This window comes from Trichosurus vulpecula, chromosome 7 (assembly GCF_011100635.1).
Source record: "Trichosurus vulpecula isolate mTriVul1 chromosome 7, mTriVul1.pri, whole genome shotgun sequence".
Taxonomy (NCBI): Eukaryota; Metazoa; Chordata; class Mammalia; order Diprotodontia; family Phalangeridae; genus Trichosurus; species Trichosurus vulpecula.
This window is the reverse complement of record NC_050579.1, coordinates 48,689,974-48,704,977: the sequence shown is the minus strand read 5'-3', so window position 1 is coordinate 48,704,977 and position 15,004 is coordinate 48,689,974. Positions and strand designations below refer to the sequence as shown.

At 42.4% G+C, this 15,004-nt stretch overlaps 1 protein-coding gene across 7 annotated transcripts in view; it reads left to right on the top strand.

The window, feature by feature from the left end:
* The window catches only part of LOC118856190 (myomegalin-like), a 273,345-nt gene that overhangs the window by 84,432 nt on the left and 173,909 nt on the right, over nucleotides 1-15,004 (top strand). For 4 of the 7 annotated variants that reach the window (XR_005010844.1, XR_005010845.1, XM_036766329.1 and 1 more), the window contains exon 4: nucleotides 12,094-12,204. Coding sequence is in view for 4 of the 7 variants with exons in the window: in XM_036766329.1 (XP_036622224.1) it covers nucleotides 12,094-12,204 (111 nt within the window). In the remaining 3 variants the exon portion in view is untranslated. Of the gene's footprint in view, nucleotides 1-11,830; nucleotides 12,205-15,004 lie in introns of those variants that run through there. The other 3 variants (XR_005010846.1, XM_036766330.1, XM_036766333.1) reach the window with 1 other exon arrangement.

Sequence of the window (15,004 nt, the reverse complement as noted above, 5' to 3'; positions counted from 1 at the left end):
TCCCAGTACTGTATCCACGGTGCCCCCTAGCTGCCCTTTCCCCTGGGTACCTACACATTATTATTTTTTTCTTTGCTGTTTTCTATACAATCATAGTTATTGTGGATATTCTTCTAATTCTGCTCTCACATCCTTTTCGCAGCACTTCGTAGGCAGCTTTCCATTCCTCCTAGTTGGTATTCCTGTTTTTCATTCTTTAATAAGGCAGTAATAATAGCTGTCCCATAAAAAGCTTTAAGACTTTACAAAGTGTCGACTTGCATTCCTTTGTTTATTATTTACAACACCCTTATAGGAGAGGTGCTGCAAACGTTGTTACTTTCATTTTATATTGAGGAGACTGTGACTCAGCGCGGTTGGACATCACGCCCAGGATCATCCGCTTGAAGATGTTTCAGAAGGAGGATTCAAACCTAGGGCTAGCCTGACTCCAGGTTCAATGCTTTTTTACTCCATCAGGCTACTTCTTATGATTCTTCTCAGTAATCCTCTACTGAATTCTTATCCCACAATCTTTTTCAGCCATTACGCAATCATTGGACATAAAGGTGATTTTTAGAAAATTATTAAGACAGTTATAAATATTTGTTCATCTAAGTAAAGGCCTAGCAGTGGAATCACTAGGCCAAAATATATGATTAATTATGTAATATATACTGCATATCACCAGCTTAATCTCCAAAAAGCAGGCCCCAATTTATAGTTCTAGCGCCAATGTTAATAGAGTGTCATTTCCTTGGGAATCAGAAATATCCACGAATTTTCACACCAATGCTAAGCCTTGTCATTTTGTCCATGTTTCTTCCAGTTTGATGGATGTAATGTGGTACTTCAAGGTCGTCCTAATTGGATGTTTCTCTGATCTTTACAGTTTAATTAGTACCTTGCCCAGCCTTAATCTCACAAGTTGGATGCAGGTTGGGGACCCTGTCTCAATGCCTGACTTCATTCTCACTTTCCTAAATGGAAATTTGCCCAAGTAGACAACCTGAACAGTGTGGGGAGGGGAGGTGGGAAAGGGGGAGCAGGGTCAGAATTTCCTGAAAATTGTCAAAGGATCCACTTCTAAGTACATTCCCAATCAGTCACTCAGACTTTCACTTCTCCTTAACTAGTTATTATTTCTCACACACTACTAATCACATAGTCAAACATTAATAACAGTCATAATAGCAGTTGACATTTAGGCTTTCCTGGCTAAGCATCTCCATTCCTTCAACTGTGCCTCCTGTAATGTCACCTCAAGGGTACTCTGTATCCTTTTTGTAGTCTTTTAAATGCTTTTTAGCTTGCCAGTGGCCCTCCTAGAAACGTGGTGGTTAATCAGTTAACAAGCATTTATCAAGCACCTACTATGTGTTGGGGCCCTGTACTACCCTAACTTGAGGATGCAAAGGCAAAGTATCCTTCAGGAGCTTATAATTTAGCAAGAAGAGTCAATATGGACCTGTATAGGCATATATGTGTGTATGTGTGTGTGTGTGTGTGTCTCTCTCTCTCTCCATATACATGTGTGTGTGTGTCTCCATATGTGTGTGTGTATCCATCCATCATATTTAATCTATCACATATATGCCTATATGTGCCCATGTTGACTCATGTATATAGACACATATATAGGGATAAATATTCCTATATATGAGAAATTAAATATGATGGAGGAGGCACTGGTAGTTAGATGGATAGATAGATAAGTAGATAGGTGGATAGGTGAATAAGTAGATAAATGAGAGAGAGAGAGAGAGAGAGAGAGAGAGAGAGAGGAGAGGAGAGACACACACGTATAGGAGAGAGACAGCGAGAAAAAGAAGAGAGAGAATATTAAGTACCAGTCACTGTGCCAAGTATGAGGGATATAAATACAAGCAAGCAAGATAAATAGTGCCCTTTAGGGGGCTTCTGTTCTCATGAAGAGAGAAAACATTTTAAGGAAAGATATCAAGGTGGCAAGATGAGGTGGGGAGTGAGATGTGGAGAGAAAATTCAGAAGGGGGTTGATTTATGAGTGAAGTGATCATGGTTGGACCCCTCATGTGGGCTAGGGACTCAACAATCAGGTGAGCAAGCTTCAGGACAGAGGCACCTTCAGAGTGGGAAGGCTACTGTTAAGGAAATAGAGAGACATCTGGAGAGGGTTTGAGCCAGGAATGAAGTGAATGAGTCTAGGCTGTCTCGTGAAATGGTAGCTCCGCTAGGAGCTGGGTGGATCAGGAAATAAAAGGGGGCACTTGAACAGAGTCTTGAAGAAAACAGAGGATTCTGAGGGGGACAGGTGAGGATGGAGTACATTCCAGCCATGGAAGATAGCCAGTGGAAAGGTCTGGAGACTGGAGGTGTGTGAGAAACAGTTAGAAGATGGGTTTGGCTGTACTTTGTTGAATGAGAAGGGGAGTGAGAAATGTATGATGAGGCTTTTTTTTTGTTTTTTTGTTTTAAATGATGAGGCTTTTTGAGACCAAATTGTGAAGGGCTTTCATTAAATGCCAAGCAGAGGAGTATATATTTAATTCTAGATATAATAGGGATCTGCTAGAGTTTATTGAGTAGGGGCACAATGTGGTCAGGCCCATGCTTTAGGAAAATCACTTTGGCTTCTGTAGGGATGGAATAGCATGGGGAGAGATGAAGCAGGGCGACCATTTAGGAGGCTATTTTAAGAGTCTAGGCAACAGGTGATGAAGGCCTGGGTTATAGTTGTGGCTATGTAGGTGGAGAGAAGGGGGTAGATGTGAGAGATACTGTGGAGGTAGACACAAGATTTGGCAATGGATCAGATACGTGGGGAAAGTGGAGTGAGGAATCGAGGATGATGCTTTGAAATCTGGTTGACTGGAAGGATTGTGTTGCCCACAACAGAAATAAAGAAGTTTCAGAGAAGAGGCAGATTTTGGGGAAAAGATAATGAGTTCTGTTTTAGATTTGTTTAGTTCTAAAAGCCTATCAGTCATTTAGTTTGAAATTTCTAATAGGAATTAGTGATATAGGATTAGAGCTTGAGAGTGATGCTGGGGCTGGATATATAAATCTGGGAGTCATTGGCATAGAATGGATGATTCAATGAAAATCATTTATTCAGTTCTGACTATATACCACGCACAGTGCTAAATGCTGGGAATACAGCCATCGAGAGCTTGTATTCTCATAGGGGAAAACAACAGATGCAGGGGAATGGTGGCCCAAGAGCATGTTTTAGTGCAAGAAGTAATGGGAATGGTGAGTGGAGATGTAAAGCAATTGACTGACATGTTCTTTCCAGAAATGGTTGTGTTGGTTAGACTACTGTTCCTGGAGCAAGAGGCAGTAATGGGGAAGGGTTCTTGAGCAGGAAGACAGATGGCTATAGTGCAGTAGGTCTGAGAGTAGCTAGATATGGCGAATCCTCACCAATCAGGAGCTCATGGGCCCCAGAGGTTTAAGAACAGCAGGATGGCAGGAGAATGTCCCGAATGCATTGAAATCGTATGAGCATAGATTTGGGACTAAAGGAGACCTTAGAGTCTAACAGATGAGTTAGAGTCATTTTACAGAGGAGGAAACTAAGAAACAGAGATGTTAAGTGACTTGCCCAGGGTCTCACAGCTAGTGTTTGAGATAGTATTTCAAAAGACCCAGTGCTCTAACTATTGTGCCACATAGCTGCCTGAGATAATAATTAAATCCATAGAAGCTGATGAAGTCACCAGGACAGAGAGTATAGAGAACAAAGACAACAGGCCTCTAGGCCTGAGATGCACCCCTAGTTAAGGAACATGTTATGGATAATGAACCAGCAGAGTCTAAGAAGGAGTAATCACATGGGTAGGAGGAAAACCAGGTCACAAATACCCAGAGAAGAGGGAGTATTCAGAAGGACAAGGCAGTCAGCAATGTCAAATGCAGAGAGGTTAAGAAAAATCAAGATTGAGAAAAGGTCATAGAATTAAAGAGCTTATTGGTAACTCAGGATAAAACAATTCCATTGAGTGATGACGTTGGAAGCCAACTTGCAAAGGGTTAAGGAGTAAATGAGAGAAAAAGAAGTGGAAGCATTGAATGTAGATAGTATAAACAGGAGTTTGGCTGAAAAAGGGAAGAAAGCAATAGAACTATAGCTTAAACAGATGGTAAGGTCTAGAAAAGGTTTGGGTTTCATTTTCAAGATGGAGGAGACTTGAGTGTGTTTGTAGGAAGCAGTGGAGGAGCTAGTAGATAGGGAGAGATTGAAGTTAAGAAAAAAAAGGATGACAGTGGTGCCAGTTTGCTAGAGAATATGAGATGGGGTGAGATGCGGGGCACATGATATAGAGGTTGGCCTTGGAAGGGGAAAAGGACCATCTCTTCACCAGGAACTAGATAAAGGAGGAGAGATTGCGGAATGATGCCACGGACTTATAAGATGTTAGAGAAGAGAAAGAACTCAAAATGAATGGATTGTTTTCTCAAGAAGTCAACCAATCAGCAAATATTAAGTGCTTACCATATGCTAGGCACCATACTAGCTGGGAGCATGAGGAGAATTATCTAGGTGGGAAGGTGGGGAGAAGAAATTATGTAGGAGGCTTGAGGAGAGAAGAGAAGGTTTGGAACATCCTCAGTAGGGACTCTATATATAGAGAGAGTATACTCTACACATGGCCTGACAAGGACAGAATACAGAAAGGCCATAACTTCCTGTGTCCTTGATACTGTGTTCCATAAACAGTTGACATTGAGCCCCAAACCCTAGGAAGTCTTCCATCCTGACTCCACCTGCTACTGGAGTTCAAGTTTGCTTCCTTCAGGCTCTTTGGCATTGGTTGCCAGTTCTGTGTGTGTCTGGTCCAGTTGTTACTGACGTGACACAGCTGGGCACTGCTACTAGGACCTCTGGGATTGTATGAGCCACAGGTTGGGGAGAAGATTTGTTTAGTCAGTGGTGGGCACAGAGCAATTAATAAATGTATATTGTGTTGATTTTTATTTAATTAATTGTACAGTAAAACACAACTTTTAGATTTTCTCTTCCCCTCTCCCCTTTCTACCAGGACTATAGGGCAATGTTTATAAAATCATTCATTATCTTACTTCATTTTTTGTTGAGTCCCTTGGATTTTCCAGATGTCTGTGTTATCCATGTTGTCCCAAGGCATAACACCCCAAGCTACAGGCTTAAATGGGCAGCATTCATTCTCTGAGGGGGTGGGGGGTAGCTTCTACCTAAATCCTATCTTTTAAGCCCATTTTCTCCCCACCTCCCTATTCCTCACCAACCCAGAATTGCTTCCATGATCTCCCAATACAGCCCATGTTAAAATCTCTACAGATATGAATAAAAAGGTCCCCAGCCTTGTCTGGGCTAACCTTGGTGCCTCAGATAGAAGTTGCAGAGGAAAGTTTAGTTTGATAAAAGGAAAAACTTTCTAAAAAGTAGAACTAGTATTCGTCGTACTGTACTAGTACTCTGCACCCCCAGGAGCCTCAGATAGAAACTGCAGAGGAAAGTTTAGGTTTGATAAAAGGAAAAGCTTCCTAAAAATTAGAGCTATCCAAAATCAGAATGGGCTGCCTCAGGAGGTAGGCATCACTGGAGGTCTTTAAGCAAAAGTTGAATGACCACTTCTTGAAAATGGTCTAGAGGGGATCCTCCTTGTACATGTGGGTTGAACTAGATGGCCCATGAGGTCCTGTCTGACTCAGAGATGCCATGGTTCTGTGTGCTTTCTCCTCATAGAGTGTAAATAGCCTATCTTTGTTCTTATTTTTGTATCTCTAGCAGCTGGCAGAGGTCTTGCACATAGTAGGCAACTCATGGATCACTGGAGTACTGGTCATATTTGGACAGTGATAGTGTGGGAAAATCTATGGCTATCAACTTTACCTATTCTTCTTTAAGACTGTAGGTATTTCCTTTACAAATTTAGCTGCTATGATATTTGGATTTGTGACTCTTATTTCAGAAGCTCTTGCATCTCGAAGGACTCATTGCTTCCCTTTGAGGGATTTTGCAACTCTGGCTTGAGGTCTTCACCCAGAAAATTTAGGGAAAACACACTTTGGCACCATACAGAGTACCAACTCTCCTTGAAAGCTTGAAAATATAAAATGACAGAAGGAAGATTTCATTGAAAATTTAAAAGATAGAAAAGCAGAATTCTTAGAAAATAAAGACATTTTCCAATGAGCAACCTCTTCCCAAAGATCTATGTCAATCTCTTTTAATTACAATAATGGCTAGGCAGGTTCTTCCCTTGCTGTTCCCAACTGATGTCAACAGGCATTGACCTCCTTACTGCTCCCTGGGCTTGGCATTCCATCCTGCATCCATGGGCCTTTGCTCATGTTATCCCCCCTCCCTGGAATGTAATATCGCTTGTTGGATTTGATGGATTTGACAGGAGGAAAGAAAGGGGAAAGCCTTCAATTTTAATAGGTTGAATAAATTGGTGTGTTATGGGTCAATCTTTGCTCTGAATAGCAGCCACTCAGCAAATTATCTTCCTGGTTTGGGAGTCATAGCACAATGGAAAGAATGCTGAACTTGGAAGTCAGAGGACCTGAGTGCAAATCCTGTTTCCTCCACTTACTATCCATGTGACCATGGGCAAGTCACTTAGTCTTTCTGGACTTCAGTTTCCTCATTTGAATAAAGAGGAGTTTGTCCTAAATGAACTCTAAAGCCCCTTCTCATTCTATGTCTATGTTCCCATGATCCTAAATATGACCAAATATCCTAAATAAAACTTGACATGTCCCACCCCTGCTTGTGGCAAGAGAAACGTCCAGCTTAGAGCCTTTTTTCTCTGTGCAGCCCACATGACTGCCACCCCCAGTGTTACTTTCAGCACCACCATCTATTTTTGGTGGCTCGGGAAGTAGTTGTTTATTTTTTGGGAGGTGTTTTTGTTTTATATAGTTCATCGGCATCTAATGTGATACCTTATTATTCTGGGATCGGGGGTGGTTGGTGTCTGTGTCTGAAGAAAGGGAATGGGTGGGGATCATCTGAGTCCTTGCTAGGCTTAGCCCTGTGATGAATCTGTCTAATGCAGGATTTATTTTTTAGACTGATGTAATGATTCCTTTGTTGTCTCTCCTATCATTAGTCCTGTTATTTCAAGAAAGGGCTTTGGAGAAGATAAAATCCTTAGTGGAATGGTTCCTGGGGTTTGGATGGGAAAACGGGTACTTGCGGTATTTCTCGAATATTTTAAATGTGACTGTGGTTTCAGGGATTATTCAGAGATTTTAGAAGGTTTAATGAAAGGGGCACAGGATCGAGTCAGGTTATAGTCTTGGCTCTGCCCCTAATTTACTGTAAGACCGTGAGTAGGTAATTTTACCTAAGCACCAGTGGCTGGCTATGCTGGTCATGTGGATGATAAAATCCCCACCCAATGACTCATCTTCCCCTCCCCTGGTACTCCTCTGGGGCTCTGCTACAAGCAAGCTACTTGAGATCTCTTGCAATTACTACTAGGTAAGAATTATTCAAGTTGTAGCCCTACGATCAAGACTAGAGTCATAACTGTAAATGATTGTGGATAATGCTAATGATGAAAATGACAATAATAATAATAATAACTGGCATTTATATAGTGCTTTAAGGTTTGCAAAGCACTTTACAAATACTATCTCATTTTATCATCACAACAATGCTGAGAGGTAGGTGCTATTGTTATCATTCTGATTTTATAGATGAGGAAACTCAGGCATACTGATCTCCGCAGGCTGAGGATTGACTTAGAAAACCACATACTCACATTATCTACGTTCTATTTTATTTTTACTTATTTTATTAAATATTTCCCAAATTATACTTTAGTCTAGTTTGACCTGTACTCAGGAGTGTTCCCGCATTCTCTCAGCTGACCTACGTTTGACACCTCTATTCTAAGTTGCCATCAAAGCCAGGTATGAAGAGGGCGATTCCAGAAATGTTAACTCTAAACAAAGGAACGTACTTGCATAGGAGATGTAGACCTGGAAGTCATCTGAATAGAAATGATAATTGAATATTTGGGAGCTAATGAGATCACCAAAAGAGAGACACTCATGGACACTATTCATATGACTTGGGCAAATCACTTAACCTCATTCAGTTGTTTTTCAGTTGTGTCTGACTCTTTGTGACCCCATTCGGGGTTTTCTTGTCAGAGACACTGGAGTGGTTTTGCCATTTCCTTCTGCAGCTCATTTTACAAATAAGGAAACTGAGGCAAACAAGATTAAGTGACTTGCCCAGGGTCATACAGCTAGTAAATGTCTGAGGTCAGATTTGAACCCCAGTTTTCCTGACTCCAGGCCTGGTGCTCTATCCACTGCCCCACCTGCCTGTCCATTTGCTGGGTCTCAATTCTCCTCAGTTGTGAAATGAAGAGGTAGGAATAGATGGCCTTCAAGGTCCTTTCCAGTTCTAGCTCTATGAACCTATGACAGGGTGTAGAGGAAGAGAGGGGTCCCAGGACAAACCCTTGGGCATGTCTATAATAATGAGGCGTGCCATGATAGTGCAGCAAAGAAGATTGAAAAGCAATGGTCAGATGTGTTGGAGGAGAACCAAGAGAGAGAGGGTTTCCTGAAAACCCAGAGAGGCTATCCAGAAGGACAGGGTGCTCAGGAGTGTCGACTGCTACAGAGAGGTAAAGACGTGTGAGAGCTTAAAAAAGGCCACAATACATCTACTACCTACATCATGATGTTGTCGCAGACCTCAAATAGGAGAATATGCACAGAGCACTTTCCCAATCCTGAAATTCTCTATAAATGTCGATTATTATTCTATCACAAGAGCCAGGGAGGATAGTGTGGTGGCTGAGTTGAATATGATTCATCAAGTATAGTTTTGTTTTTAAAAAACCAACATGTATCAAGTCGATGGGACACTTAACAACTGGCCAACAATCCAGCTGTTATCACCATTGGTCATTATTAGGAGCTATTTCCAGTTTGGAGCTCCGTAACTGAAGAGAGATGGGAAGAAGAAATTAGGGAAGGAGCAAGTGAGAGCCATGAATTGTTGCCAAAAAAGCATTTGGGGGATTGGGCAAATATTTTAGACTTCATATTTTGTGGAGAAGGATAAATCGTCTTCCCCTTGCTCAAAAACTTACAATGGATCCCCATTGCTTAGCAAATCCAAATTCTTCATCCTGGCATTCAAGGCTATCTATCGAAAGAATCCATCTTGCCTAATTTCATTTCTCCTTACCTGGAACCCTCTACTTCAGTCACGTCATTCTCCTCCTTTCCTCCTCAGAAACCTTCACAGGTTCCCTTTTGCCTCTATCCTGGCATTTAAGGCTCCCTATAAATTGACATGGTCCACACCCTAAACGGTTTTTTTTCCAGTCTCCCCTGTTGCCACTGCCTGCCCTCCTAAGGCCACTTTCCATCGACTCAATATTTGTCGTTTATGTGCTGATCTATGTTTACGTTATCTCCTCTCTTAGAATGTAAACTCCTTAAGGGCAGGAACTAGTGTTTTGGGATTTTGTTGTAGTTGTTTTTATTTTTTGGCATCTCCAACTTAGCATAGTGCCCAGTACATACTAAACACTTAATAAAGGCCCATCGATTGATTAATAACTATGGAATTGGTCTCTCTGTGCATGTTTTCTTGTGCCATCTAAAGGCAAAGACCGTGTGATAATTTTAGTATCTCCTGAGATACTTTGCATGGTGGTGTTCTCATAGCAGCTGCTCCAAAAACACTTGAATGAATGAATGACATTGTGACAAAGAATGTGAAGGACTGGAAAGATAGTGTATCTTCACTGAATTTCACAGCGCACCCCCAGATTCTGCTGTGGCAAGAACAGCACCAGGCCTTCATAGTATCTCAGGAAACACAAAAATGAGTAAATCGCATGGTTCTTGTCTTAGGCTCAAAAAATCTCATTGGCACAACACATGCACATAAAAATCAATTCTGTAGTTATTAGTCTATCAATAAACATTAATTAAATGTTTACTGTGGGCTGGAGATAAAAACAAAAACAAAAAATCCAAAACACCAGTTCCTGCCCTCAAGGAGCTTAATGAGAGAAGAGGCATAATAAAGGCTTTGAGGATGAAAGATTTCCTCCTCCTCTTGAACCCTTTTGTCCACATCAAGCCCCTGTGCTTGGTGTCTCGGCAGTGGACTTGTCTTTCAGTCACCTTCATTGTTCCTTGTGGTGTACGGTAAGTAATACTTCCTGCTTAGATCTCAGCTGTCATTCAGAGCTCTTAAGCTGCACTATCTGGAGCTGAGATCGTGGCTTCATTTGACAGGTGAGGGAGTTAAAGGCTGGTGCCAGGGCTGGCGGGCAGGCGGGGCTGGTCAGGGACAAAGCTGCCTGCAAACTCTGCTCTCCTTGCTAATTGCCCCACGTGCCATTATTTTGTTTTCTGTTGTTTTCTTTCCCTTCCCTAGAGATGATCACTTGGCGGTCTTCCCTTTGTAAGTTTGTGTAAAGCATAGATTTTTTTTAAGTCTGTAAGATGAAACTGAAATAGGAAAAACAGCTCCTCCCTTTAGAATGTGGAGAGAAAACATTGGCTTTGGAGTGCAGTATTAGAACCAAAAGCTTAAAGCTGGATGGCAACATGAAGATAGTTCTGCCTGTTCCCCCCATTCCCCATTTTACAGATAATAGCTCAAAGACTTAAAGTTGGAATCAATCATTATGTATTTATTGTTTACTATGTTCCAGGCACTGTGGAAGGTGTTGGGCTTAAAAATACAATGAATGCCCACTCACTTTGTTGTTGTTAAGTCGTTTTAGTCACGTTCGTGACCCCATTTAGGGTTTTCTTGGCAAAGATACTGGAGTGGTTTGCCATTTCCTTTTCCAACTCATTCTATGGATGAGAAAACTAAGGCAAACAGGGTTAAGTGACTTGCCCAGGGTCACACATCTAGCAAGTGTCTGAGGCTGGATTTGAACTCGGGAACTGCCTGACTCCAAGCCATGTGCTCTATCCACCATGCCACCTACCTGCCCTCATTTCACAGGTTAGAAAATTGAGGCTATGAGGGATAAAATGGCTTGCCTTTTGGGTTATGCAGCTACTCAGTGGCAGAGCTAAGGACTGAATGCAGGCTTTCTGACCCCAAATTCAGTTACCTTTCTGCCTCTCCCCAAATTAGCCAGAGTTCAAATATCAACTCTGCTTACTATTTTTGTGACCTTGAAGTAAGTTAAATTACTTTGCCTTTCTGGGCAGTTTCACCATTTATAAAATGAGGTGCTTTTACTAGACAAAAGCTTTCTATAATCCCTTTTATTTCTACATACTATGGTCCTTTGATAGATGATGAAAGGTCACCAGAGAGCTGTCTCTGTGTGTGTGTGTGTGTGTGTGTGTGTGTGTGTGTGTGTGTGTGTGTGTTTGCACATATTGATTGGGCTGAGGAAAGGCAGTGTGGTCACAGAAGGAAATCTGAGTTCTTTCTGGATAATGAAACCTAGCAGTGGCCCTTTGAGATCCACACCTCACAGAAAGTGGACATTTGGCATATAGCCCATGTTGAGCAGGCTCTCCTGCCCAGCTGCCTTCTTTTTTCCCTCTGGTTACCCTCTTTTGGTTTTTACTTCTCCAACCACTGTCCCCACACTGTCCTGACCCTTCTCTTGCTGTCTTCCATTTCTCCTCCTCACCCCATCTTTTCTGATTTCCTGGAAGCTTCTGGGGTCCAGTCCCTATTCTCTTTGGAGAAGCTGTTAATTGCCTGCAGTGGGGCCAGCAAGGCTCTGGGAGGGTGACAGTCGATTCCTTGCCTGGGATCAGATAACACCACTTGTGTCTGAGTTCATGCAGCATGTTCCCCTGTCAGGGATTCCACAAATATCTCCCCGTGGTAAAAAAGGAAAGCAGGCTGAACTCTGGCACCCAGTGTGAGCTGCTAAATCCCAAGCAAGGCTCTGGAGAAAGCAGGCTGCTTGGGAGCATGTGTCCATAAAGCCCTCGCCCCTCTTGCCGGCATAGACCACCCCCCTTGCCGGCCAGCCTGTCTCCTTCCATAATTTCCCATCTGGCTTGATTTATGCCCCTCTGTTGCTTTGACATGTTCCTCGGGTGAGCGGGGGGATTGGTGATGCTCCGCCACATGGGTTGCCCACCATGTCTAATGGATATCGTACTCTGTCCCAGCACCTCAATGACCTGAAGAAGGAGAACTTCAGTCTCAAGCTGCGCATCTACTTCCTGGAGGAGCGCATGCAACAGAAGTATGAGGCCAGTCAGGAAGATGTCTACAAAAGGGTGAGTAAAGCGGGCCTGGCCTGTTCCTGTTGAGGGTAGGGTCCTGGCCGTGGCTGTGCATGGGCTGTGGAAGCACAGTTCGAGGTGGGCTTGCTTAGTCTCACCAAGCTTGTTCTGGTTCTGTCTAGTTCAGTTTGATCTGTCAGGGTCTGGAAGTCATGAAGGAGAAGTGTGTGTGTGTGCGTGTGTGTAAGAGAGAGAGAGAGAGAGAGAAGGAAGAAGAAAATTTGGTTCACTGTGAAATTCAGTGATGACAAAAAGTGTGGAAATGATTATATAACTAAGCACCTGATATTTTGCTGTTAGTGACATGGGTGTTTTTGGTGTCAGGGAGGCTGAATGGGTAGCTTCTGCCCTGAGATGAAGGACAAGCAGCATCATAGAATTTGAAAGTTGGAGGGGCCCTCATGGCCATCTAGTACATGGAAGGAATTCCCAGTAGAATGTACATGTACACCTGTACATGGAAGGAATTCCCAGTAGAATGTAGCTGACAGTCCAACCTGGACTTGAAAACCTCCAAAGAGGGGATTTGCCCCATTTCTTGAGGCAGCCCTCTGCACTCTGGCACTGTCATCAAGCCCAAATTTGTTCTCTTGCAACTTCTGCCTGTTGTTCCTAATTCTACTCTCAGGGTGCGTGGCCTTTCACCACCTTGGTTTAAACAGTTCTCAATCCTGGGTGGGAAGGGGAGTGTCTTTTATAAGGTGCCCTTTGGTTAACAGGCCTTGGAGGAGGTAGAAGGGAAGGTCGTGGAAAAAACCTTGACTGATGAACTTGAAATTTGGTTGGCGGTAAGGCCCCTGTGAGGGAGAAATCAGGCTGTAGGCTTCATGGAATGAAGGCTCCTAGCTAGGGCACTCAGGGCAGATTAAAAACTGGCATCTACCAGGCAAATGGAGCCCCAAGCAATTATTCAGTGAATTCTACCAATGTGAACAGCTAACTGGATAACTCCCCTGCTCTCTGCCTCCACCCTTGTGTTTTAGTCGGAGCTCTTTGGATTCAGCAAGCATGTATTGGATTTATTAGATAGTTATGCAAGCTGTCCCCAGCTATTTTGTATGTTGCATGGCCAGTGTCTTGTTTGAAGGGTTTTCAAATAAATGGGAAGGGACAGTCAGATGATGAATAGGACCCCATGCAAGTAGGAAATGGGTATTTGAGCAGACAGGATTTTGCTACTGGCCCTGAATGTTACAGGAGCATTAAAGTTCCATATAACCAACATTTGTTAAGTACCTGTTACATGTAATCATATTGTATTTGTCTGTCTATTTAAATGTTTTATCTTTTCCTTCAGTAGAATGTAAACTCCTTATTCATAGGGACTGATTTCTTTCTGTCTTTGTCTTTTCAATGGTGGTTTGCATATTTGGAAAGGGGGAGGCAATGATGCATCTGGATAAATCAAGAAACAAACATTTCTTAAGTGGCTGCTGTGTTTGAGGTACTATGCTATTATTTGGGGATAAGAAGGCAAACAAAGAAACAATCCCTACACTTATGATGCATACATTTTATGGGGGGAGGTGACATATATTCATTTAAGTATATACACGAAAGAAATAATAGTTAATACAAGTAATAATATTTGGAATTATATAGTTAGGCATCCTGTATACAATTCTATAATTAGACAATACAAAGTAATATAAGGTGGTATGTGTTAGCTTGGGAGGGGCACAGAAGAGACTTGTGGTGGTACTTAAGATGAGTTTTGAAAGAATTTGGAGATTCTGAGGCAGAGGTAAATGAGAGTGCATTCTAAGTACAAATACAAGAGGCTGGATAGTCCATGCTAAGGCAGAGGGGTGGGAGGGGCAGCAGAAATGCCAACGTGGATGGATTTCTGAGTACGTACAGAGGAATGGTGAATAATAAAGAGAGAAAGGTAGGTTGGAGCTAAGCTGAAGAGAACTTTTATTTTAGAGGAGTTTGATTTTAGAGGTAATAGGGAACCACTGGAATTTATATTGCTCAAGGGAATAATATGGTCAGGATTATGCTTTAGAAATGCTACTTTGGAAGCTAATGCAGAGCATTCATTTGAAGGGGGACAGACGAGGCAAGGAGACCAAATAAATAGGAGCCCGTTGAAATAATCCGAAGGAGAAGTGTTGAGGGCTTGAACCAGAGGAGGGGGACAATGGGATGCAAGAGATGTTACAGAGGTAGATTTGACAAGACTTGGCAGTTGATCAGCTGGCTATGTGGGATGAGGGAGACTATACCGAGATCCAGAGAGACAGTGTTGCCTAATGAATAGAACACTGGACTTAAAATCACAAAGACTTGGGTTTATATTCTGCCTCAGTCACACTAGTTGTGTGTCCTTGGGCAAATCATTTCACCTTTTTGAGTCTTAGCTTCCTGAGGCTGTAAAAGGAGGTTATTAATACCTATAGAATTTACTTGACAGGGTTGTTATGAGGGTCAAATGAAGTAATATGTAAAGTGCTTTGCAAACCTTAAAGGGCCATCAAAACAGCAGCTGCTGCTATTTTTCATCAATGAAGGACCTCCTGGTTTGGAAACCCCCTCAGATGCACATCCGCAATTCATTTGTAACCTGTGGTCCTAGACAGCTGTCTAGAGAGCTTGAGAAATAAATGCTTGTTGGTTTGAATCTCAAGTAGTTTTGTTCATTTTTGCAGAGAATTGTGGGGAACCATCTCCGTTAGCCTCTGAAGAGCCAAGGGTGGTATGGTGGGAATTATGTAAATAATTTGGAAGGAAACTAGATATTAGCTTTTGAATTATCTGCAGAATTAGCTTCCCCAACCCACCTTTCCTTTTT